The 26,786-nt window shown below is 42.0% G+C and overlaps 1 protein-coding gene across 8 annotated transcripts; it reads right to left on the reverse strand.

The window, feature by feature from the left end:
• On the reverse strand, positions 1-26,751 carry KLHL20 (kelch like family member 20). Of its 8 annotated transcripts, none has more exons than XM_075096978.1 (13): positions 26,625-26,751; positions 24,469-24,529; positions 16,444-17,017; positions 12,014-12,172; positions 10,768-10,862; positions 9,430-9,545; positions 8,866-9,049; positions 7,556-7,699; positions 7,217-7,350; positions 6,392-6,600; positions 4,644-4,750; positions 2,485-2,565; positions 1-76 (listed from the first exon to the last, which is right to left on the reverse strand). In XM_075096978.1, the coding sequence occupies exons 2-13, from the start codon at positions 24,489-24,491 to the stop codon at positions 16-18; spliced, it is 1,887 nt and encodes a 628-aa protein (XP_074953079.1). In that variant the 5' UTR covers positions 24,492-24,529; positions 26,625-26,751; the 3' UTR covers positions 1-15. The 8 variants fall into 8 exon arrangements, with proteins under 8 accessions (XP_074953079.1, XP_074953080.1, XP_074953081.1 ...); XM_075096979.1 differs by lacking the exon at positions 26,625-26,751 and adding an exon at positions 26,122-26,242; XM_075096980.1 differs by lacking the exon at positions 26,625-26,751 and adding an exon at positions 25,634-25,761.
• Positions 26,752-26,786: the final 35 nt, after the last annotated feature.

Here is a 26,786-nt window from a genome sequence, read left to right on the forward strand (position 1 = left end):
CTTAGACAAAGTTTGCTATCTCAATTCAGAGGAACACAGGATAAAGCAGGAGTAGGAGATCTGATATAAATGGCACCTGTATTTGATTTGAAAACAGGACTGTTACACCCATGGCTTATTTGAAATCTAATGCTCAACTCTTTCCAATAAGTTTGCATAAATAATCTTTAAAAAACTAAATTCCATATAGCCTCTTTTAACCTCTTTCTTGCCTTAAGAACTTAGACTAATAGCACATGAAACTCTAATGAGTATTTAGAGCTTTTAGGAGTGATGTTTTGCTCTGCGTGTGTGGTATCTACTACAGCCTAGCAGGAAGGCATTGCTAGAATGAAGCACTATTTCTTTTTACATGCTTATCTGCAGCTTGGGGTGTAGCCTTCATTGATTACTATAGTTAAATGAACAGAGCTAGAACCAGATAGTGCAGATACTTTCTTCCAGAAAAATCTGGTTCTGAATGATGGACTTAAGTCAGAGGGTAACACCAAACAGGTGAATTTGAAGCCAGTTTTACTTGGAGTGGTATCTGGAAAAAAACCAACCCACTATATATGTCCACACAAACTATACAAAGAAGTTCAGTCCCCTGCTTTCACCCAAAGGAACAAACAAAGAACAACATAGAAGAAATTTATTAAGATAGCACTATTTATACAAGTTACTCATGCTAGAAAAAAGCATAAATGATACATGTAAACATTTGTTTACAGAATACTTGTTTTCCTTGTAAAGGTGCAAATGATCTTCATATGTAAACACAAGAATACCGACCTTTAGGAGAAAGGGGGCTTTTAAAAAAGTTTTAATGACCCATTTATTACTGTAGTGGAATTTTTACTATATTCAAGCACATTAAAATGCGGAGTTACATGAATCAAACTATGAAGAACTTAAAACATCAGCACTGCCTTTTTCATCTCAAGAATTTACAGTCCTCACTCTTAAAATCAGATTTAGTAAGGTCCAAAGTTGTATCAGGTGCAAAAGGTCATTCTTTCATACTGGATAGAAATTACAGTACAAACATATCAGAACCTTTTGAGTGTAGAGTTCCTCCTTCCTCTCCCCCTCCCCTGGGTGCCTCTGCAGTCACTGAAACATGACAGTTAGTTACTCTCAGTGCCAGCAAATAGTCCCTCCCCTCCAAACCCTTTAATGAGCCTCATACCTTTCCCTGCTCTAAACACACACAGGCAAAGTGCACAAAAAAAACCAACCCACTAAAAAGGGGGGGTACCGTCCCATTTTGGTCAGTGTTTTACAACAGGAATTCTAAAGACAGACAAGGAGGAGGGCAGCTAAGATGATGCTGATCTAAGCCTTTTACAAAAGCAGGAGCTGACTGCAGGTCTGCCATTCTAGCCAGAACCTGAGAAGTGAGGGTTGATCTAGGCTAGTGAGAATTAACAGATGACACCTGCATCCCAGCTTCAGACAAAAACTGACATCTAGCTGGCAACATGAGAAAAAGGTTTTAATAGGTAAGCAACAACTAGTTTTTTCTGGGTTCACATACAGGGGAGGGGAGAGACAAAAGCTGAACTTTTGTACCATACGCTGTACAGTAAAAAGGCATCATTTGAAATCCTTTTCACTCTTCACTCTCACCCTTTTTGGGCACTTCATTGGTTCAGGTTGATAGATGAGAGTTCCAGTTCTACTTCCTGCCTCCAGCAAGACTAAAAAGATACTCAGGGCACCCATCCTTATAGCTCTCCTCTACTCTAAGAGACCCTAAAACATACCACAAGGGTTGGAACCACAATAGCTGGCAGGACATAGCCCTGCCCTAACTGCCAGCTTGTCAAAACTGAAATCACACACGCACATATACATATATATAAAATACATATATATATGCACACATATATATGTATATAAAAAGCTGGAATTATCGCTGTGAGCGATACAAAGGAAATACATGATACAAGTTAAATGAAAAAATAAATATACTCTGTGCACAGAAAAGCTTCTGTGCAAAGGTGGCACCTTGCAGGTCAAGTACTTTTTTTTTTGAAGCTCTCTGTAAATAAGGCAAAAGCAATGTTTTCTGTATCACTTTCCTCTTTCGCCCACCACACAGCTGCCACATCCACTGCTCACTGCAGGAGGGAAAGCTGAAAACCCTCCTCCTTGCCAGACTCCCAGTATAGCACGTGGTCTCTGCATCAGCATTGTTTACGGTACAACAACATTTACAGTTTGGTTTATTCAAAAATGTAGACTATTTAGAAAAAATATGGACATAAGCAACACTTCTACTTTTGTCCAGTGGTTCCCTGGAGTCTGACAATGTGGTCTCCCATTCGGCACACTCTCACAGAAGTCGTTTTTATAATTCCATAGAAAGAGTCACCGGCAAAGAGTTACATTGGATCTAGACTGTTCATACTAGAGCTGCAAAGAGGTCCAGTGTCAACAAGTCTCTTCAGTTTTTCTAGGAATGAGAACCAAGGGGTCTCCCTCCCTCTTGATGCTTACCATATATGGGATTCACAGTGTGTCATTTTGATAACACCTACTCCTCCTCCTAGCCGCCGATAGTTCATCCCGCCATACAACCTGCAAAGACAAGGTTTCAGTGGTCACACTGGTTCAGCTCCTTCATGGAGCTACTATGGGAAAGACTGAACCAGCCTCTGTAAGCATAATTACACTATTGTTAACCTCTGGTTAAAGCAGACCATGACAAGTAAGTTGGGTAGCAGTCATTTTATATACTTCAAGGTAAACAGCTGTATTTGCTTATGCCTCTCTCAAAAGAGAAACTGCTTCTCGTTTTGACACCACAGTTTTCTGTTACTCAAGTAATTACACACTTTCTCCCTGTCTGGTAATGTGCAAGATAGAAAAGAACTTTGCAGGCTGTAGCTGAGCTTGGGCTACATTTTGGGTAATGCGACCAAGAATACGATTGCTGCTTACAAGTCAACCAATTTATTTTATATTTCTAATACCCTAAAATTCAGCCGATCCAACCAAGATGTAACACATCCCAAGCACCATCTGTTTCTCCAAAATATGTTACTGAAATGGTGCCTGCATTTCATATGGAAATCTGATCCCTGTAGACTCCAACATCCTACTCAGTTCAGCTGCATATTCCCCTCTGTGCCACTGAAGTCTGCTGGTAGAAACAGGAGAAGCAAGTTCCTCAAACAACTACTAATGCAATTTGTTAAACCCAAACTGCATCGGAAGCAGTTCTCAGTCAGGCTGCACAAATAAAAATATCCTTCATAGGGCAAGAAGTACAACAAACCAAAGAGGACCACAGATGTTGAACAGCTCTGTTGAATTCAGTGGGAGAAAAGACCCACAAGCTAGTACCTTGAACAACCTCCTAAACTTCTGTGAAGCTAGCCCAGGCAGCAGCTCCTAATTCCAGACATCATATTATTGGTAACTGTCACTGAAAGTAGCTGAAACCACTCAGCTATGGAATATGAAGTCTGTATTACTCTCTACCCAAATGGTTTTCTCAGCAGTTCAAAAGGCATTGTCCATAAGTCAACAAACAAGGGGAAGTTCCTCCACTGCTTCTTATGACAGCTTATCTCAGCAGGAAAGGGATAATCTACTAATATTACTAGACTGGAAGGAATAAGGACATTAATTTCTCTCTATACCCCACCCCTGCCAGAATACTAAAGCAGCAAGAATACAGACAGGAGCTTGAAATTTTATACTAATTAGATTCAGGAGTAAATATACAGGCAACTGCATTCAAGTCTAGTTATGACTAGAAAAGAAATAGGAAAAACAGCCTTTCCGCTCAGTACACATTTTTTGATTGGCAATTTCATATTATTTCTCTCAGCCTGTAAATCAGATTAAATTCTTCTAATTGCTGTCTTGCAGATTTAAAGGGGAAGAACATCATATGCTCAAAATGTTCTGTTTCAGCTCCTCCAAAAGGATCTGGAAATCAGAGCCCCAGCTTGAAAGCAAGAAGTGAGTAGGCCAAATTCTACACCATGACTGTGAGCTCCTCCTGCTAAGGGCAAGCTTGGTTTTATTGGGAAAACAGAAGAGACTTAGCCCAAAATAAACAGGAGGGGTATATCTCTCTCAAGGTCATCCATTTTTGTTATGTTCAAAGCAGCACTTTAAAAAAAAAAATCACACTGGGTTTTGGTGTGACCTTTTTCTTACTACCCAACAAGCCTGCTAAATCATGAATTTTCTCTGGGTCTCAATAACCTACCTGTACACCATTTTCCTACCTACAAGAGATTCAATGAGACGTTATTCATTAATGTTGGTTAAATCTGTTGGGATACTCGGATGCGAAAAACTATGGAAAACTCACTCCCATTTTACTTAAAATGGAGTCAACGGCTGGAATTCAAGCAGCATCGGCAAGAAAATGTTTCTCAACTGCCTACTATTCCCATAGTCATAGATATGGGGATGCTGTAGGTAAATGGCATATTGAGGTATTTTTCAAAACGTGATTATCTTTCTTACACTTACATCATGGCTTGCTGGCTTGTGTGAGAACATTATGCCAGCTACTGCACCCAAGTTCTTCGCTATGTGTACATCACTTCTCTAGTTTAGCTGGGACAGCTCCAGCTGGGTGGCAGCCGCTACAGCTGGAAATCACTATTTGATTGTTTCACAAATTTAACAGTTACCTCCATGTGTTAGCATCTGGATCAAACACCTCAATGGTTTTCAAGTACGTTGTGCCATCAAAACCCCCCACTGCCATCAGCTGTCCATTCACCACTGCAAGGCCAACCTGTAAAACAACCATCACAGATAGTAGCTAGTTAGCTGGGATGCCCTGAAAAGACATGTCCTGAAAATAAGGATTAAAATGAAAATGCTAATAAAAGGATTTAATAACCATTTTTGGTGATAAACGCAGTCTGCAGTAGAGGGTGGTTTGTTGTTTGGTTTTTGGGGGGGGGGAGTTGGGGGGGGTGGGAAATGACAGACAAATAAAATAGCCTAAAAAATAATGAGACATGAAAAGTTAAATATTTATCTCAAAATAGAGAATCTCTTAAAGAAAAAAGCAGAAGTTCCCCTTATTACCAGCTACAAGAACTAGAATTGCTACAAGATAATAGATACATGAGAATCTAAGCCTTTATCAGGCAAAACTTATTATGTCCTGAACTGAAATTCTTCACCAAATGTGACATGCATGCACCAGAATACCTACCAGCCTACAGCCCAGAACACTTGCTTAAACTAGGAGAACCATATGTAAGCCCCTGCTCCAATTCTCTTGGGCTCAAGCTTGGACCATCTGTAAGCACCTTGGCCTCCAGCCTTTCTATTTTGCCTTTCTGCTGAGGCACAGAGGCTCTGAAATCTCACACAGTTCTGTGGTATAAGATCACTTCCAGTGAAAAAAAAATCTCGTGGCATAACAGAAAAAAGATGACAAGAACACAATGTAAAATGGTCCTTGGTTTGGCTTTGAGGAAGTTAGAAAACTCTGGAGGGCTGCAGATACAGATGCAAATACAGAAGCAGCTCATGAAAAAAATCAACGGCTGATCAGTAACTAAAAAAAGGAGAGTGTTGGGACAGCATACTATACACTTTGAGGATGGAAATACATACGTATTCTTTCTCCAAAACCAGTAGTCGCTCAAATTATGATTCATACTTGCCTCACCAGACGCTGAAATACTAACATACCGACAGAATTAATCCATTCTTTACTATATAATCCAGTACCCAATGATAAACATTTGTAACATTTGCCCTAACACAATGACTACTTAATATACTATGTTAATCTTTTCTTCACATGTCTACAGAAGATTAGCAGTTGATGAGAACGTGCTGTGACTTCCCCATACTCACAGAAGAGAGGCAACATTCTGAGTGAAAGCCCAGAAACCCTTTTCCCATACATCCCAAGGCAATGATATGGCTTTGCTGGAAGGTTGTACCTAAACACATGCTTCCCAGCTCTTTTTTCTGGGGAAGCAGGTACGTTCACCTCCTAATTCATGCCAAGTGCATTACAGGATGAGACCCAGGTATTAACTTTGATACTGCTCTCTAATAGTATCTCATGCCAAGTATGGCTACTTTACCAAGTAAAAAACTAAAGAACTCCTCTGTTTCAGGCCTAAGTAGTTGACTCCATATAAGGGACCAAAGCTATTTAAAAAAGACCCTCAAATGACTCCATTTGCCCATCCTCAGGCATACTGAACAGCTGTATACAGCATGACATGACTACCCCTTCATTCTCTAGTCTTGCTAAACAGCTTTGACTTTTTGCAAACCTTTCCCCTCACAGAAGAGATGTGAAGGTACACAGGAAGCAAGAGGGAAACCTCCTAAGATGACACCACCCTGTGCTCTTACCACATGATTAGGTATAGTGTAAGCAAGTAAACCAAGCCAAACTCACTCCACTTCGGCGGGATGTCATGGCCACAACAGGAGACCACTGGTTGGTCCGAGGGTTGTATCGCTCAGCACTACTAAGCTCTGTCGTATCATCTCTGCCTCCCACAGCATATATCATGTCTTGGTATACAGCACATCCCAGATGCTTCCTCCTCGTCCCCATGGGTGCAATCGTATGCCAGCGGTTCTCCTGGGGATTGTAGCGTTCCACTGCAGAAGAAATGACACACCTTTGGACAACAGGGCTGGCAAGCAGCGGGGGTTAGCATTTTTGAACGTGCATCCAAAGTATTGCTTAATCTGTAAAGGCACTGCAACTTTCACACACCGAAAGTTCGATGAACTAGTTTGTTACCTCATTCTAATGCTTTTCTTCTATAGAAGGCTTGCTATTCTCTCTCCAATCCTACAAAATCAATGACATTCAGCATCTCTCCTCAAGAGAGAGCTGGCAATGCTACAAACTGACCTGCATTACCATCTTGCAGTAGTTTTACCTTTGGCACCTTCCTTCCTACAGCAGAAAAGGGCTACTGCAGGAAAAAAAGATGTGCTTGCAGCTGTTATGCAAATGATTAAAGTATTTTATTCAGGACACACTGCCAATTGCAGCATTGAGAAAGAAAAAAGGAAAAAAGAAAAAAAACACACACGACCAGGTAATAGGGGCTCACAAGCCTAGATGGTTAATTACTGCATGGTAAAAATCACATTTAAAGAAGAGAAAACACAGCAAACCGATGACAAATTTATTCAACAGCCACCTGAGGACACTAAGGACAAACCAAACAAGTGCTGACTGCAATGAGGGCAGCAAAAGGCGTACCAGTATTGAGAGGAGAAGTCCCATCAGAACCTCCCACAGCATAGAGGAAGCCCCCTAGCACAGCCACTGCAACTCCCAGGCGTCTGGTGCTCATGGAAGCCACTCGAGTCCATTTGTTTTCTTTGGGATCATATCTGGCAAAAGAACAAACACCAAAGCTTAGTGAAACGTTGACATCTTCACAAAGGGGCAGGAGGACTGACGTTATTCTCTCAAAATTAAAATCCCAATAAGATTTGTACAGTACTTACCTCCTTTCCAGCTCATCTGCATCAACTGCACCTTTTAAGAGACCCTCTTCTCTCTATGCCCCACTTTTTTATTATTATTTAAAAGTACCTTTCCACAATGTTGAGACAAGAGACACCATCCTGGCCACCCACAGCATAGAGGTAACCCCCAAGAACTGCCACTCCAACACTGGTCCTGCAGGTGCTGGTGGGGGCCACATCACTGCTCCACTGATTGGTCTTTGGATCATACCTAGAAAAACACACCAAACAGCACAAATTGCTTGTCTAGGTATGCTTCAGACGTGCCCGTGCTTGGGAACTACTAAGGCAGTGAAACTTACCTATCCTGAGCTTAAACTGCAATACAGCTATTTGTAAGTTGAATAAAACCCCTGACATGATATAATGCATGCAACACATGTTATTCCAGGAATATTCAAACTGCAGCTTGCGATGATTCAAACTGCAGATGAAAGATTCAGGTTCATAAGACAGCAGGTTACCAGGGACTGGCTGACAGGTAATAATTTGCATCTATGCAAAAAGCAGCAGCCAGAGTTACTCTGCTGTGTGTTCTCTGCAGGTCTCAACTCAGCTAATACTGGGACCTGCACTTTGAGATGAAAGGAACCAGGTGGACTTGGGAATCCAGAGACAAGGAAATATGGTGCATAGCAGAAAAATGCAGGACATGGGAAACCTAAGGCTAGGGTTGTGATTTGAGAAGCTGCAAGTACACAAGGATACACATGGGAAGAAGAGGAGGCAGGAGGTACTTGTATAGCTCATTGGATTTTTACAGGGCCAAGATTTAGAGTACTAGGAATGCTTGGGTCACGTGGCTTTTAGGCACGGGAATTGCCATATGCAGCTCCCAGAAACAGGAAGCTTGGCAAAGCTTGTTTGATTTATGTCTTTCACAGGTCTAAAACTGACCTATTTTCCTTCTTCTGCTTAAGTGCCAGGGTTCCTTATTTCTCTAACTACCACTCCACAATAAAACTCCAGGATCTCTCCCTCAACACCTAAGAAATGCTTAACATAACTTCACCTTCCTCAACGATGCTGGAAACAAACCAGCAATTGCAAAGAAGGTTAACCAGGATCACCAGTCCTCCCACCAATTATACCCAGACCCATCTCTTACATATGCCTTCCTGATACCAAAGGCTATGTCTTGTCTCATTAAGCTGGGGATAACATGACAATGCTGTGCATAAAGGCCTAGTTCAGCAGTAAACCAACACAATATTGAAGGGGTATGCAAGGGAGGAGGAAATGTAGATAACATGTAATATAAATTTCGTGTTTTCAGCAGAACAGGAAAACAGCAAAATTAACTCATTTTTAAGGGGCTGCACCCAGGTTTAAACATTCAGAGTTAATATTTTGCACATTGGCCTTATGGAGACCTACCTTTCTACGCTGTTAAGATAAGAGGAACCATCATGGCCTCCCACAGCATAGAGGAGATCATCCAGAACACTGACTCCAACGCCACAGCGTCTTTTACTCATGGAAGCCACCATCCGCCACTCATTGGTTTGAGGGTCATAGCGCTCAACACTGGAAATTGCATCCCCACTACACCAGCCCCCCACTGTAGGGACCAAACACAAGAAACAGTGTTATAACAACACACTGAGCTCGAGTATTGCGTGTACACCTGGTACAAATAATCCCTTTAGGCTTTGTCAGCCTTAACCCAGTAGCCCCATCTCTGAGTTACTCACTCTGAGGATTATAATTAGAAGACAGAGTGTGATTTTCAAGAGGATTAGCGTCAGTTTGGAAGTACTGTAGCATTCATAACACCAAAGAAATCACACAAGTAAGAAAGTGTAAGTTAATTCAGATCTCCAAATATTAATGCACAAGTCACTTCAGAAATATATTGTAAAGACTAGTCGTACAGAAGCACTGTCACCAGAAAACACAGACTTGAATCTCCTGACCTAAGCCAGCAGGAGCTATACATACCTGCAAAGAGCACTTCTCCACAGCGTATGGGTTTGCGTGGTCTAGTTCTTGGTCCTTGCATCAGTGGCCGCTCTTGTGGCAACAGCAGATAGTTTTTAGCTTCATCCACTAGATCCCTGTGCAAGACAAGAAAATATTAATTCCCAAAGTTCACCTGATACCAGTCTCAGGAGAAGGTATGAATCAAAACTGATGGCAAGAGGTGTCAGCACTCTAGTCATGCACTTCAGGTATTCACAGATCATGTAAGTGCATGAATAGCTCTAGTAAAAACATACACTGTCACCTAAATACTCATCAGTTGTTTACAAGTCATTTGCACAGTGACAGCAGCAGACCAGTATCAATATTTGGCCAGAGTTAATAATAGATATAGCTTGCTATAAAGACTGACAAAAAACTGTGACAAAATTTGTCAAGCTTACTATGCAGAAAAGAAAAATCCAGGCTGCCTCAAGCTAGAACTTCACAGCTAGTTGTTTTATCTAGGAACAAATCAGGAGTTGAAAAGCACACAAATATATAATACACACACACGACCAATAGATGGAGATAGTACCCTTCTGATGAATATTTTTTCCATCAGCTGTGGCCAGCTCACACTGTCCATCCATTCATGACTTGCCACCTGGACTAATCCTAATATTCCAAACCCTTGAACAAAACAAAAAAGAAAAAAAAAGTCCTCCTTCCCTCTACAAATGGGGAATTCCCATACTATGAATGCTTATTCAGGAAGAAAACAGTTTAGCCTATTCCCTGAACTTTTTTACATTAAGTACAACAAGAAAAATTGTGTGCTTTATAAATAATAAAGAAGTCCATAGAACTAGAAAGGGGAGACTCATACCAAAAGACAAGGAAATAATGGTTTCCCTGCACTAGCATTGTGGGAAACAGCAGACTCCAATCCCAGAGTCCAATTCAGTTATCACAGTACAGATTTTTTACATAGAGAAACTACTTTAAGTCATAATGAGATCATGAATGCCATGCAAGTGGTAAGCTGTAATGAAAGGCCATGACTACAGGAAAAAGAAAAGGTGAAATGGAAAACAATACACTGAAGGATGTCTTACCAACAGTCAAACTGTGCACTCAAAGTTTGCTATTTCACTGAAAACTTGAAAGAACAAAAGCACTTCTAGGGCACACTTTGACTACCATACAAATAGAAAGCACACTTTCCTGCATCTCTTCTCTTCCCAGTTGCAAAAGTGGAAACGTGAGGTATTGCCCATTTGCCACCAACAAATTAGCACAGTTTTAGAGAACAGATGGAAATAAGGCACCCAAATACAAGAAAATCCAGTTCTGTAAATCAGTGAGGAGATTTACCGGCATTCCTCATCGCTTTTAATAAGTGGATCAGAGCCCACTGTACCCACAAGAAACTTGGGACTCAGCAGCGGTAGACGGACATGTTGCAGGACCTAAAACACAAAACAGAACATGTACAGTAAACCACATATACCTGCAGAGATGCAAGAAGCCAAATAGAAAACAACATAGGCTAACAAGCTTTGATAGAGTTAATAATTCCTCTCGCATACACACATCCAAATCCTGGCATTTTATTTAAATGCAGCTCGTCTTACAGCACCTTCACCTTTTCAATATATCAATTCAGATACCCAGAAAAAAATCAGTATTTGAGAGGGGACAACCCACTGGATTTATCACAGATGAAAACAAGGTCACAGTTGAAAACCTTTACAAAATCACAGATGTCAATATGTCTGCTTGAAATACTAGTTTAGTTAGAAGTTTTATCAACCATTTAGCTCTTAAACGTGACTTGTATTGTGTGGTAAGTGAACAGTAACTAATAACATGCCTTTCAAAACAGCTTAGAATTTAGAGGTGCGTGCAGGTATAGACAGAGGGGCCTAAAAAGGCACACAGTTATAAGAGCATTAAGAGCTAACTGGAGAACAGCAGGTTTTTCTGGTTTGGTTTGTTTATTTAAAACAATTTTCAAAAGCTTTCCACTAAATAAAGTTGCATTTAATGTCTACTTCCAAAGCAGAAACACTGAGGCAAGCAGACTCTCACGTCTCTTGATCAGAAAGCCTGAGACTTCAGAGGCTTTCTGGCTGACAGCTTTGTCAGAATTGGTTCTTCTCTGTGAAATGGCTTGGCTTAAATGAAACGTCATATTTCAACAGAACCATTCTGACAAGCTCCAGTATAAGATCATGAGGGCTGAGGCATAAATCAAAACAGCAGAGCTTAAAGATACACTGTAAATGAAGACAAGTTTTTTCTTATCCACTGTATTTTTTATGGAACACTTGAAGCAAAGCAGGCAGGTTTGTCTGGACAGACTACTGGAATGATCTAGTCTGTCAAGTTCTACCTGGAAAGAATTCAACAAAGCCCCTATTGAAGGCTCTAGACACTGCATTTTCCAGCCTAGATCAAGAGAAAGTGCAAGCCACCTAACACAGGTGGAAGTCAGAGAGAATTATTGTGGCTTTGGATGCATTCAGAACTGTGACACTGCTGCGGCACAACCACTATCAGCCCTCAGTACTCTTCCCCTAGATAGAATGGTATCGAATGTTACTATGCTCCAGATTACCTGTGGCAGCTGGGGTCGTCTCTCCTGAATGCTGTATTTCACCCAGGCCATCACTGCATTGAACACCTGCTCTTCACTGCGAACATTTAACTCATCACTGGATATAATGTCTATGAGCTGATTGGCAGGAAGCAGCATGAACTCCTCACTCTCCATTACCTGGTTAAATGGAAAGGGGGAAAAATAAAAGTAAGGACAGTGCCCAAAGCACCATAGCCATTCACCACTCCAGCACTTCAGTGCAACTCTAAAGTGAATACAGTCCACCTGAATTACAGTCTAATGGACTGATGCAGTGAAGGGCCAAATACCCATCACTGTTTTGACATCAACACATGCGAAGGTTTTGCTGCACAGAGCAGAATGCAATCCCTAGCAACACAACATAGACAAGTTTAGATGGGGACGCAAGTGAAGGAATTTTACACAAAGGTGTTTTTTGTATGACACTTGTAAAAGGTTAAGCCACAGAACACACTGATCAGGTTTCAAAATTTAGGAAAAAAAAGCCTTTCTTTAAAATCAGTCTAATACACAAAGCAGAAATATGTATCACCTATGCAACATATTTATGTGACTAAAAAGTGGTATTGGAATAGAGAGGCTCTATTCACAAGAAATTCAAAAGAGAGCACAAAAATAAGTCTCAAACAAGTTACCAGAGGCATCGTAGACAAGGTAGAAAGTCTTCCTGAATGCCAGTTTGTAGCAGAACAGAAAATATTTCAGGAGAGGGTGATGGACTACTTTGATCCCACCTCTTTCATTTGTTCTAGATAAATACATAGAGTTTGCACAAGTCCAGAAGCACTTAAGAGGGAATCAGAGCCTCCTAAGGCCCTGAGGACTGATCTCTTGTGAAATTCAAAACACTGACAATCTGCAAACATGTTAATTCCTTCAGTACCCAAGATAGCGACTGAGTTTCTCAAGAGACACTAGCTGCCACTGGAGGACTGCTCGCACATGCCACAGAGCACACTGCATCAACCTGTGACTGCCTTGAGAGGTTAGAGAGCTCATGCACAACCACATCTTCTGCACTGATACCAGTTAGATGGGAAAGATACAAGAATCTAAATAAAGAGAACTGCAGAAATTATTTGATTGATAACTGCCAGCTTGGCTTCCCTACAAGCACTCCCAGTCTGTGGCCTGTAATCTGAGAGGTTCCGTGATGGAAAATAACTGAATATCAGCTTGCCCCTATCATTTGTGACCACATTAGAATTCCAGGACTTATTTTATGATTTGCAGCATAAATGAAAGGAAAATACATTCTTTGACACAATCATCTCAACAGCAGTCAGCTGTGCAGTCCTTTTAATTACCTAAAGAACTTAAGAGCACTGAATGAATATACAAAAATTGCCAAGTTCTGACAACAGAAAATATAGTTAAAAGTCTCACAACAGACACAGAGATCAGACTTTGGTCTAGGATCCCATGGGCTTTCAGGGGCAGTAAGAGCCACAGCAAGGTTAGTCCACACATCTCTTCAGCCTTAGAGTAAGACCTGGGCTGGTCATTAAAGATCTTTATCAGCATTTTTCCCATAGTCTCCCTCTCTTCTACATAGACCAGCTTATGACTAAACTGTACCCTGACAGTTTCTAAGTTCAGCATCAGACTCTGAAAACAGGCTCTGGAAATTTTAAATTAAGGATGGTCTTCCAAACTCTCCCTTCTACCCTCAGCTGCACCGATGGCAAACCAAGGTATCAGTACTATGGAACTTGTTAGTTTACACAGTAAAACAAATACTTATTTTAAATGCTTTGGCTTATTTTGGCTTAATTATCAGGACACTAATAATTATCTGATTAATATTAATAGTCTGACTTGCTTACTAAACAAGAATTGGATAGGCTTCATTTCCTCTACAGTATTCATGTGCATTCCCACATTTACAAACAGACAGAATAAGTGTCAGAGTATACAATATGGAGTGCAATTTTTGTCTGTTGATCTGAAGTACAAGTTGTTCATCCTTAAGTATATTTTTTCCCTTCACACAGATGTCAGAGACCAAACAAAAAAAAATACGAAGGCTGTTCTTGTACAGCGGAGTTGTTAATAGAACCATTTCACATTACGTGCACAAGATTCACTAGAGGTTTTAGGCAAAAAATTAAATTGAGGGGAATGGAAAACTTGGAAAAACATTTTACCAAGAAGTTAATGATGTAATGCAGCAATACACATAAAAATTAATAGAACTAGAGGTTAGCACAGCAGAGGACGTGGAGCAATTTAGTCTGCATTCAAAGTAACTGCATGGGTTGGCCTGGTGCCTAGTGCTCAATATTTTACATTGCCATTCAGGAAATTCGCATCTCACATTGATTTTTTTCCAGCTTGGAGGGACAATGACCATACAGCCTCTGCAGAGGAGGGCATATTCTTTATCAGTTCTCAACCTCTACAGTAGGGGATTATTAAAATAGCAAAGTCACTGGCTTCCATCAGGGATTACCAATTCACTCTCCATGTGGAAAATAGTGGCAGAACAGAATACAATCCCAACAAGCAGCACCATTAAGATTGTATGCAGAGAAACAGTAGAAGTGAAAGGAGTGATCATTAAGGATGAAGAGCTGCAAAACTCCCAGGGCACCGAAAGGGATACCGGGCCAAAGACAGAGTGCTCTAATCTAAGCAATTATTTTCCAGAGGCCATGATTCAGTTAAATCAATTATAATTTGCATCACCTTTGAGGAGCAGAATGTTTTCTCAAGTCCAAAACTTTTGCCTGTGTGTGCTTTAACAGGGATAAGGAAGACAGGAAGCTGTCTTTGAGGGACTGCAAAAGAAAAGAACCCCACAGCAGGCAGCTCTTAGCCAGCTGTATGTATTAATGCTAAAACATTTTTAACACTTGTGATGCTGTTAAAAAGTTCAGAGGCTTGTAAGCATGCCCATCTCATGTAGTAACAAGAAGAGCACAGATCTAACCATTAAAACGACCACGTACTGAAAATAAACTACCACCTGGTTACCATCCTGCTCCCAAAAAGAACACAGAAAAGAAATGCAGAGCAAGGACAGAGCACATGAAATGGCCAGCTAAAATGCAGGGCTTTTGGGAAGTTCTACAAAAAACAAGCTCTCATCTTAAACAGCAAATTCTATTTTCTGGTCTTCATGGTTAGGAAAGACGTATTTAACTGCAACTTTTAGAATAAACTGATGTCACGTGTCTACAGTTAAATACCAACTATTGTCTTCAGTGTTCCCAACAGACAAAGCCAAGTTCAATTGTGTTTACTTCTGCTCATAATTTTCTTAAGTATACCTGACTGAAATTAAGACAATTCCAATCTATTTTCTGGAGGGGAAAAAAAAGTCAGCAAGCTGCAACCAATCACAGCACTTATATACTGCCACTTCTCTGGGAAACTAAATTAGCATCAGCAGTCAATACTGGAGTTACTCCCTTTGGAAAGGATCTACCCGTGAAATAGGTGGAAACAGGAGATGTCTCTGTCACAGGCTACGTGTTCCAAGGGATGGAAGAGTGCAATTTCTGGAAAAGGCAAGAGATTAATCTCTCTAGCAGGGGAACAGACCTTCATGCTGAGCACACTCCTGGAAAGTCGCTGCTTCCAAAACGTATGCAAATTATTGCCCTTCCAACCAGGACTCAGGCAAGACACCACTGAAAAGTGTTGAGCTCCTTTCTGCATCTTGGTGTAACAGTTAAATAAAGACCCACTTTTCTCAGAGTATTGCTCACAGAACCCTTAACTGTTATACTGATCCTTCCCTGAACCAGTTACTGGCAATTTTTTTTTCCCAAAAATCATCTAGGCAGAATTCACAAAGGAAAAGAGACTTGGGTTTATAAAGGTCAGCTACAAAATTACACATCTGAATTACTTTCAAACAACTACTGCTGAATAATAGATGCAAAACCCTAGTTCTGCTACAGCAAGGGAGCTGAAGACTCCACTGAGGCAGCTGTATGCTCCCCCATACACCCACATTTCAAATCCCTAAATTCAACCGCAATTTTTGTTTGTTTCTTACATCTATTGATGTATTGTCCTTAAACACCTATCTCCCCTGCAATTCTGTAGAATCCAGAACATTTTTGAAAGGGGAGTGGAATGTCACACCATCATGCAGCCATGTCAGATATAATACCAAACTTCAACCACGCCAGCGATCTTGCCTTCCACAAAGCACCTGCCACACAACTCAGAGAAGAAATGCTGTGGATCATATACAAGCCACCAGTGCAGCACAGTCCTGCAAGTACCTCTTCCCTCTTTCTTCCCCAACTAACAGCTGGTACCTATTGCTATTAGGGCACACAGCAGATGTAAAGGCAGGACTTGGAAAGAAGCAGAAAATGAGAGCTGCCCAAAGCTCTCACAGGACACATTCACACATTTTACACCATGATTCCAGCACACAAGCTTCTTACCTCCTGGAAGTTATGCTGTGTGAACTTGTCAGCAATCCTCAGCAGTTCACGGCATGAGTGAGTGTCAGCAAAAGCTCGGATGCCCAGGCAATTGGAAGGGTCCAACTGTCTCTTAAGGAACTCGCAGCAGGCCTCCTGGATCTCAGCCAGCTGGAGAAGGCAAGCAGCTGGCAACAAGGTCTGGACATTTCCCTCTTCCACAGTGATCTGAGAGGTGTATGCAAAGTCAATCAGCAGTTCCATGGCCCTTTCATCGATATCTCTGATCACTACTTCCGTCTGCCGACTCTCTGCCAGCTCCCCAGTGAACATGGCTCGGAAGTAAGGACTGCAGGCTGACAGAATCACCCTGTGGGCGTAGATCTTCTTCGCACCAACTACTAGCACCACATCGCACAACTCCCGGTGCTTTCGGAGAAGATTGATGACTTCCAAAGTTTGTCGAGGGTGCTTGTCAGAGATGTAGGGCATGCGAGCAGGCTGCGGCACCCCTTCTGGCAGTTTGTTAGGATCTCCGAGTGTGCAACGGCTAGTCACGTCCATTCCGGTCTCTCCTGGTCGAGTACTGGTACACCTGCAGCACAGGAAGCCACAAGACAGGACCATCATCAACTAATCTATCACCAGCTTCAGCCAAAGCTCTAGGGCTCGCACCAACTACGAGCACAAATCCATCAGTGCCCATAGCTCCATGCTGGAATGTGGAAAAAAGCACGTGATCACGTAAGAGAGGAATCCATCTCAAACCAAAGCGTACCCAGAAGTAAACAAATGCCAACTTACAACAGGCTTATATTTATACTTATTTTTATACGCTTTCTATGACACACCACTGCAATACCCAACTATGCATACATATTTATTAACTGAACTTCATAATAGCCTTGCATGGTAGAGGAATATTAGTCCCATTTCATAGAGAGTGACTCAAAGCAGAGAAGATTAGCCGACCAGCCCATTGTCACCTCAGTTTACTTTTACAGAGCTGGAGACAGATTTCCACTGTAAAGAATTCCAGCTGCATGATTTAACCAAATTTCTCTGCTCTTCTACCTATATTTTTGATAGGGTCGCTCATCACTGTGGTATCTGAACATATTAAACTGCCACACAGATTTCAGTAACTTAAAATGGCCTGCAGCCTGCCACAAGTATCTTTCAGGTTGACAGAATATCCATTTAATCATCACCTCTTCAGTTATTTTTGAATTATGGAGGCTTCTGACTCAATCTACCTTCCCTGATAGGTTTCAAAAGAAGCTTAATCTTTCAAAGGAACGGCAGACTAAGAACTGCAGAGGGCAATTGGGATTATCAGACCAAACAGGAAAATACCAAAACAATCAAAGCATCCACAACTATTGGCCTACCAAAAAAGGAAAAAGTAAAGTCAAGATTGTAACTTTAGAGAGAGGAACCACTTGAGAATATATAAACCAAGTTTCTGAAACAGAGTAGGAAAAACATAGTATCTTCCCAGGTCTGCGTGCAGCGTTCTAGCTATCTGACATCCTTCTTTACGAAAGTTCAGGTACCTTTCCTTTATCCCTCACATCCCTGAGCAGATGTCAGCTCTGCCATGGCTTAAGTGCAACAGCCCCCTGCACAGCAGCATGACAATACTGACAGATCACGCTTTGCACCATGTATGCTACTAACTTGAGAGAATGGGAATACAGTAATGCCCCGAGCCCTTCTGCAGCTCCACAGGATTGAACCAAGATGACACATCTCGTACCTTACTTTGCAGAGGTGTCTGCCTACACCCAGGCTTCACTATCATGTTATGACTGAAATCAGTGCTAAACAAAAATTAAACCCAATTCTATTTTCAACAGACTAAATAAGCAGATCATTGTGCACTAAACACACCACGCATGTAACTGAGACACCATTTTGCACGTTTGGAGCATGTTTGCATTTCTGCCATGTATCATATGAGCAATTATTAAAAAGATGCATCAGCACCAGTGACATACCAACTACTATAAACATAAAGAAAATATAGGAAACTATTGCCCCTTCCCACTTCAAAGGAAAACCATCACTTACACCAATTAAAGCATGCTGACCAAAATATCAGAATACTGATTGTTATGAATTATGCAGTGGGTGCACTGGCTGTTGGAGATATACTGAAAGATGCAATACATCTTATCCATTACCAGCTTCTCTGGTACACTGGCATTTGTGAGCTTTCACTATCTCACTTTGTTCATAGTGAGAGTTAAAAAGAAATTTAACTTCACTTTGCCATAGCTGAATATATTTTGCAGCATGCTTGAAGGAAAGAATTAAAAAAATAACTCACACCTTTTCCTCTCATTATTATGTCAAATGCACTTTCTAACCACAGGGAAACCAGTCTCTTTACAGCAGTTCGAATTATTCACTTGCATCTTAGACTGTTTTCCCATTCCCCCCACATCCTCTCCTTGATCATCATATTCAGATGTTTCAGACCATTACCTGTTCCTCATATCTTAGTTACACAGATCCAGCTGGGTCTCCCCTCTGGGTTTTGCTGCTTACTCCTGTTCAGTCTCTGCACCTTAAATGCCTTAGTTTTTTTTATCCCTACTCCATCTTTTTTATATCCATCACTGTTCTCATTTTCTGACACCTCTGACAAATCCTTCTGCTGTTACACTGCCTCTCGCTCTCCTCCACCCACTCTTGTCCCTCACAACCCAAATTCACCTTGTGGGATTTGACAACCATTTTCAAAGCTCTGCCAAGCTCCTCACGAACAAAGCAGCTAAGGTCTGCTCACAGCAGCATATGCAAACTAAGTTTAATGGTAGCCCTACAAAAACCCCAAGAAACCTTGGCTAAAGATTAATTTACCTAACTGGCTTCCTTTCATAGTCCTTAGCAGATAAGGCCAGAGGGTAAGTAATTTAATCCCTCTACCAAGAGATGGAGAAAGGTGGTGACAAAAAAAACCCTGCAGAGTCTAGCTCTTGCTAAGCAAGCCAAACGGATTTTATTGTGCATTAAGGGATTTCAAGCTCTATCAAACCAATCCCTGGGGAAAAAAAAAAAAAGGAAAAACAAGAGCCCTATTAAGACATATCCTACTGTAATAATATTGGACAGTTTATCTTGACCAGGTGGTCAGTCAACACATCTAAGCACAGAACAAGCATTCTTCAAATAAAAACCCATTTCACAGAATGACAAATCACAAGAGATGGCCTACATCTAGGACCAGGACCTCCTTTTGGAAAGCAGAACCCCTTTGTTATGCCTGTAGGCTTTCCTCAAGGATGACTCCCACTAAAAACAGGCCTAGAGCAGATATCAAAGACCTTTTTGGACTGGCACACGTTCTAACTACAATATGATTAGATTAAGGCTATGCCACCACAAGGAATACAGTGTACCTTGTCAATCACACCACCCAAGACTCTTTGCTGACACAGAGCAATGGCGTGGACCAGTGTATGCCACATGATTAGTTGGCCAGATTTAGGCAGTAGTCCTAGTCCTTCCTAGCCAAGACAGAACAGGATTTTTCTGCCCAAGTTAGACTCTGCTGAACACATCTTTAAATTAACTAACTGAAAAGGAGTCTGGTTGGTAAGAACTGAAGGCATTCCTGCATTGTTCCCGTCAGTGTTTATCTGAGTGCCTGCATTGTATCCAGCCTCCTTCCCCCAGGAGAGAAAGTGCTGGTTAATGATTAAAGAAAATTGAATGGATGGAAAAAGAGTAATAATCAAATTAGCACTCCTGATTCATCCATAACTTACCTCTGGGTAATGCAGAAGCTAGTGATCAATGGGCTCGGGAATTTCCATACTGGATCAAAACAGATGCTTGATGTTAAGCACTGTGGGTTGCTGCTATACACAGGCACAGTAGTGTGAATTAAAAGGACACCGTCTGATGGCATGTGTCTCCATGAGGATAATAATTTAACTGCATTATGTGTGCATTATGCATATATATGCATAGGGAATGAAATGATGAGTCAGTAGCTTAGAGGTGTGAAAGACAGAAGGCAGCACTTGATTCTCACGTGGCAGGCTAGCTGCTTCCCCCCCCCCCCCGCCCAAAGCTAAGAGCTGCTCCTGAATACTCGGGGCGATTAAGAAGGGTTGAAGATTGGAGAGGAAATATGTATGCGAGGATAAAAGAATCACACTCAGCTATGCAGATATTCTAGGATTAGCTTCCATCAAAATGCAGGACCGGGGAAATCAGCAAATACAATGGATTAAGAAAGGGCTGACAAAGGATCAGTTTTTGTAGCACACTGCTGAGAAGTACAAATGGAACACAGGCAGTCTGCAACAGTAAGTCAGCCAAATAAATAGGCTGCTCTGCCTCCATTTTATTCAGCTACACCAGTTCCCAAAACTTTATTCATTAACACAGGCATCTATGAGACATCCATCCTTAGAGCTCATAGCAGCTTCTTCCAAAGTTCAAAAAAAAAATCTAACAATACATATCTATGAAAAACACTCTCTGATACTGTCACAGAACTCCTTAACTCAATTCACACTAGCCTGCATTTTTGTTTAGGATAACGTATGGTTTAGCCTGGGATTATGAGCAAGCTTTAACACAGTTCAGCAGAAAACAATAGGGTGACCTAAGGCCTGTGAAACAGAACAAGTCTCAGGCTGAAAACATCGACTGAAATGCAAAATCATACATTGCTCTAGGGGATTTCAGTAGCAATGGATTTTAGTAACAAATAAAGAAAACGAACCAAATCGGTAGTGATTTCTGTCAACACCTCGCTTTGAATTTCATGCACGCAAAATGAAAATATTTCCTATACTCGCTACAGAACTGCTAAAACAAAGATCTTTGATTTGGCCCAGCCAAAGGTGATACCTTCAGCAACAGAAGCAACCACCAAAACACTGCTGACTAAGTAAACGGAAATGTTTAATTGTGGCCATCAACACTCTAGGAATTAGTTAGCTAGAAGTCTAATCATTAGTAAAAATGCCACTGACTCCTTTTCTTACCTAGACAGCAAGGTTTAGGTATACTTGCTCAATGAGGTTTAGTTACAAAAACAAGTCGAGAAACCTGATTGCAATATTATTTTACATTACTCAAAAGAAGAACAGAACAGATCTGGTGTATATGTCCCTATTTACATTGTTCAGTTTCATCTTCACTGACCAAACCCAGACAAGTCAGTTTCACCAAGAATGAGGACGTCCATAAGCAGAAACATGAGGTCATTACTGGAGTCTTCCAAAACCTTCCTAAGCCTTTTGCGGTTCATCTTTTGCAAGAGCTATGTCCAAGCAATTGGTTAACTTCCTGAGAGCATGCAAGGGCCCCAAGTACCCCATTGGGATCTGCAGCCTCTCACCCTCAGCAGGCTCCAGCTGCCTGTCCTCCAGCCAGCTCTGATACAGCACTGCTGTAACCTGGGATTGGGCTGCCAGGAAAGATCTGGGAGGACCTCCCCACTTTGCCTGGACTTGCTCAAGCCCTCGTGCCTGGCCTGAGCTATAGTAAAGGCACACCTATACCTGACCACATACCCCACTGATACTCAACTGCTGCACTGGCTTCCTGGCTTGACCTCAACCCTTCCTCATCACTACAGACTTGCCTGATGAGCACTGGACTCTTGGATGACCCTGGTGATCAGATCTCTCTGCCTTCCCTGCTCAGGTACTGTGGGACTATGCCCTTCACTGGAGAGGTCCCCTCTGCCTTGCTTCTACCTTCAGGAAAACAATGTTCCCTTGCTGCTATCTGACAGCAAGAAAAAATAGCCTGCCCTATTATCACTTCATTTCTAATGCAAGATAAATCCTGTTTGAAAATCAATGCATTTTCTCTACTGTAATCTTGACAGGAATAGCTGCAATGCCTTTTCTGTTCAAATTTAACTTCCTATCCTCTGAATGCTGTATACATTTGACACCAACTCACCATGTTTACTAATACAGTACTGACCAAGTCTCACTCCCCTCTTCTTGCAATATCTAACAGGACTCTTGCATGTGGTATTAAATGACTGCAGAGCCCTGAGTAAAAGGATAAAAGGAAGTTCTCTGCCATCTGCTTAGCTGGACTTCATAGGAAGATCTGTGAGCCTAAAATCCTAGCAAAAAATGATAAAAGTTTCCTGTTAAGATATCCAGCAAAGTAACAAACAGGAATTTTAACAATCCATACAGAGGCCCTTAAAACATGGAAGCATATTCAAGAACTGAAGTCTACAGCTCACAATAGAGCCGTGCTCGTCAGGCTAGATTGCAGCAATATATCTAGGCACAGAGATCAGCCAAAAGGTTAGTTCACAAGTAAAGCCATGTAAACATGTCAAATATGTTATCCATGTTCCACCCTGACTTGCCAGAGAGATAGGGAAAGCAAAAGGAACTGAGAGATCTGGTCTGCATCCATTATCCAAATAAAAAATTAAATCATAAAAAAAATCCCTCAAGGGTCAGCACCAGAACAGAAAATCTTTACTTCTTCAGCCCAGTGCTGTTGCCCACCAGTAAAACTACCCAGTCTGAGCGGCAGACAGTACTTCCATGATAGCAAGTCCAAGGCCACAAACCCACAAAAGACATACTAACTTCAGCACTTTAGTTCTCTGCCTCAGTGTGACATGCAGAAAACAGCAGACTAAAAATAAATTTAGAACCTCAATTTTTCCATTAGGAACACAAAAAATAAGTAGAGAGAAAACAAGAACACAAGCCAAGCTAGTCACCAATTTTATGTCATTCTGCAAAAACATTTTGATAAACGGAATACAATATAAGAACCTGAAGAGTTATGGTTTTATGCTGGTTAAAGATTTAAACAGTCTCCATTGCTGAAGAGCAAGATGGAATCTTTATCTGTCTTGGAGAAAAAGGAACTCACTGTAGAAGTCACATACTGCTCCTCATTGCGTAAACCAGATTACCTGCCTTGGCAAAAACATTGAACAATGCATAGCCCCAGTGATGCCCATATCATTTCCCAAGGTTTACTCATTAGCTTAACTGAAGCAGTGGCACAGTCTTTTTTTCTGTTGCGCTTGAGGGGTTCATTTAATTAAACAACATAGTGTCATTCTTCAACAGTTTAAATGACTGATTTTTTCCTTACCTCCTTCTGCAACAGAGAACCCAGGCTAATGGTTTCTGCAGATGCTGTAGCTAGAAAAGCTATTCATTTATATTCACTTATGGTTAAAACTCCTTGCCTTCTCTTATTACAGATAATTCTGTAAACATTCAGGTAAAAGTTTCCCTACTTTCAACATCCTAAAGAGTACAGACAGATTCAGCAATTTACTTTTGTCTTTACTTCATTTAGAGGTGCAGAACTTCAGGAAACTTTGTTTCCACATAGCCTGTATCACATACAGAAATATATCTGTTGTTAAGTTTTGCCATGGGATTGCCATCAGACAGGGAAAAATAACTAGAACTAGCAGACAATCCTGTTTGCCTGTCATTGGGCTGATTTACTGTGACGACTTTTTCTCTATATAACAGATAATGTTTCTGACATAACCACAGCAAGAACTCCCCTGAATTAAACTTCAACTGCATCTTCAGCTCATTAGAACCGAGACAGCTGGCATCTGTAATTAGAAGAGGAAATCTCCTTTTCACCCAAGACCCCACTCCACCAAAGGGACTAAACTCCTTTAGTTAAGGGAAAAATAACGCCCCTTAGAAATCAAGTTTAGATTTATTCCCAGGCAGTTTATTTCACATTATTTGAATACCTAACTAATTAAATACTGGGTTTTAAATATGATAGTAAATGGGAGAAGTAGGGAAGAGGGATGGAAAATTATGATAACTTGTCTTCTGTAGTCTTCCTAACTGTATATTCATCTGGTCTTATAAATACTGAAAACTAAATACATTTAAGGAAGAACTAAAGGTGAATGTTTTATATTCTAATTCTCCTAGCCAAGCCTTTAAAAAAAAAAAAAACACAAACATTATATGGTCTAGGCACTTATGAAATGAACTCACCATTTATCATATTTGGATAAGAGAAGGACAACTGTTTTTCATATCTTACCTGCGCATTGGCTTTCCGTCCATGCACTGCGAAGAGAAACCTTCAGCCTATGCTTCAAGACCTGATCCAAAGAGAAAAAAAAAAAAAAAAGGTGATATTCAGAAGCAAGAGAACCTTCTTTCCTCTCTTCAGCCTGGCTCTAGGACAACAGAACTGACCATACCCAGGCACTAATATGCCTTCAAGCTTTTATCCAGCTACAAAATTCACAGCCTCGATTAACAATGTCCGGATTGCAGAGAATAAAGTAGAAGAAAATATAATTAGCATTAAAAGTAATTTCACCACAGCTACATAATGGTTCTTCAGGCAAATGGAACACACACATCACAAAGCCAGTAAACTGTCTGTCTTTCTGAATCCTTAGAATTATTCTACCAAAGGAAAAAATATCTCAAGCAACAGTGCACTTGCTCTCACTCCTTGCTCAGAGCCACAAGGTCCCTCTCCCTCATACATTTACCACAGACTTAAGGCAGGCTGGCACCTAATAAACAGCACAGCGCTGCTCAACAGCTACACTGCAGAGTCAGAATTTGATATAAAACTTGTGTCTGGAAATTGAAGACAATTACGTACCCCAGAGGTAAAAGTGATGCTAATAATGGTACTACATCTGCAAAGATTAACGATGCTGCCTGACACTCAGTACACTTCTACTCCAAATACTCATCTTCTGAGAGCAACAGCTGCAAACTGCACAGGCCTTCCATATTCAACCACCAACTCCTAATTCCAATGTAGATTAGCCCTTTTTACAAGGGCATCACTCATCCCAATTTTTTAATGACTATTCAGTTTGGAACAAATTTAATTCAATCATTATTTAAAGCAGTAAGTCTAACTTTTTGTCATGTATTAAAAGAACAGACGGGTGGTCTGCTCCCTTACTGATATTCACAGACTTGATCCCATCCAGAAATGAAGTGACAAATGAGAAACCAGTGAAAGTACAGGAAAAGCAATGACAGAATAAGACTGAATAACTTGAAATAAAGTGGCATTTAAAATCGAAAAACTTAAATTTAGGAAGGAAAAAATAATTTTTGGAAGACTGCGATTGTCGGATTGGAGCGCCGTGTCCAACAATATCAAAGTTTTTTTAGCACAATTTAAATTAAACTGAAAAATATTTATATCTTTATTTGGCTACATGAACAAGCACCTTATTTTATGTGCAACATTCCCCAGGTACTTTATCACACAAACAGACCGGTTTGCCAGTTAATGAAGAATCAGCTCAGGCTTGCTGGCTTCCACAGCTGCAAATTACTCAGGTTCATACCTTCCTGCAAATAAAGTAAGCTAGTTGCTCCCAGTTAGGGCATCGCATACCAATTCCAACCCAAACTATGCCTGCCCAGCCACTCCCAGGTCAGTCTTAGGCTCTGCCACTGTTCCTCTCGCCAGTGTCGAGGGGCTGCCCGGCAAAGCGCGCCTCACCGCACGCAGCCGCGGGCAGTGCCAGGTGCTCCCTGCAAAGTAGCGCCTCCACAACCGCCCGTGTGCAAAAACACACGCAAAAGCAGCTCAGATCGCTTCGCCTGTGCGAAGAAGCATGGACAACGCTATTCCTAAATCCCCGATTGCATCAGATTTAATCCCCTTAAAACCCACGTTAAAAGTCATGGGGAAGAAAACCCCAAAACAAACATTTTCGCCCAGGGTCCTCGATTTCGCGTTCTCCGCGGGGCAGCAACTGGGTGCAAAGGACGCTTTTCCCAGAAAAACGTGGTCCCGGCCCTCGAACACCCGCAGGTTCTCAGAGCCGTGCGGCTGCTCCTCCTCCGGGACGGACACCGCTCCACGCCCGCCTCCATCCCCCGAAGACCTCAGGGCACGGCGCCAACCGACAGCCAACGGCGGGCAGGGCCGCGGACCCCGGCCGGCGGGAGGATACCGAACCGAGCAGCCGCGCGCGCTCCCCCAGGCCGCCGCCGCCCCCACCACCTCCGCCGGCCGCAGTAGCGGAGACCCACTGCCGCCCTGAGAACCGCGCCCCGGCGGCCACCCGAGCAGGGCAGGGCAGGGCAGGGCAGGGCAGGGCACGGCCGCGCGCCCCAGACGAGGCCGCACCGGCGGGGTAACGGGCGAGCGGCCGCAGCCCCAGAAGCCGCGGCCCGATCCCCCCCCTCCGCGATGGCGCAAGCGCTCACTCAGCTGGGCGCGGAGCCGGCGCCGAGCCGCGATCCCGCAGTAGCGGAGCCGAGCCGAGCTCAGCAGTGCCGAGCTCACCCCCCGGGCCCCTCCACAGCGGCAGGAAGCGGGCCTGCCCCGCGCCACGCCCCCGCCAACAGCCGCCGCCGCTCGCAGGGCCG

This window comes from Phalacrocorax aristotelis, chromosome 6 (genome assembly GCF_949628215.1).
Source record: "Phalacrocorax aristotelis chromosome 6, bGulAri2.1, whole genome shotgun sequence".
Taxonomy (NCBI): Eukaryota; Metazoa; Chordata; class Aves; order Suliformes; family Phalacrocoracidae; genus Phalacrocorax; species Phalacrocorax aristotelis.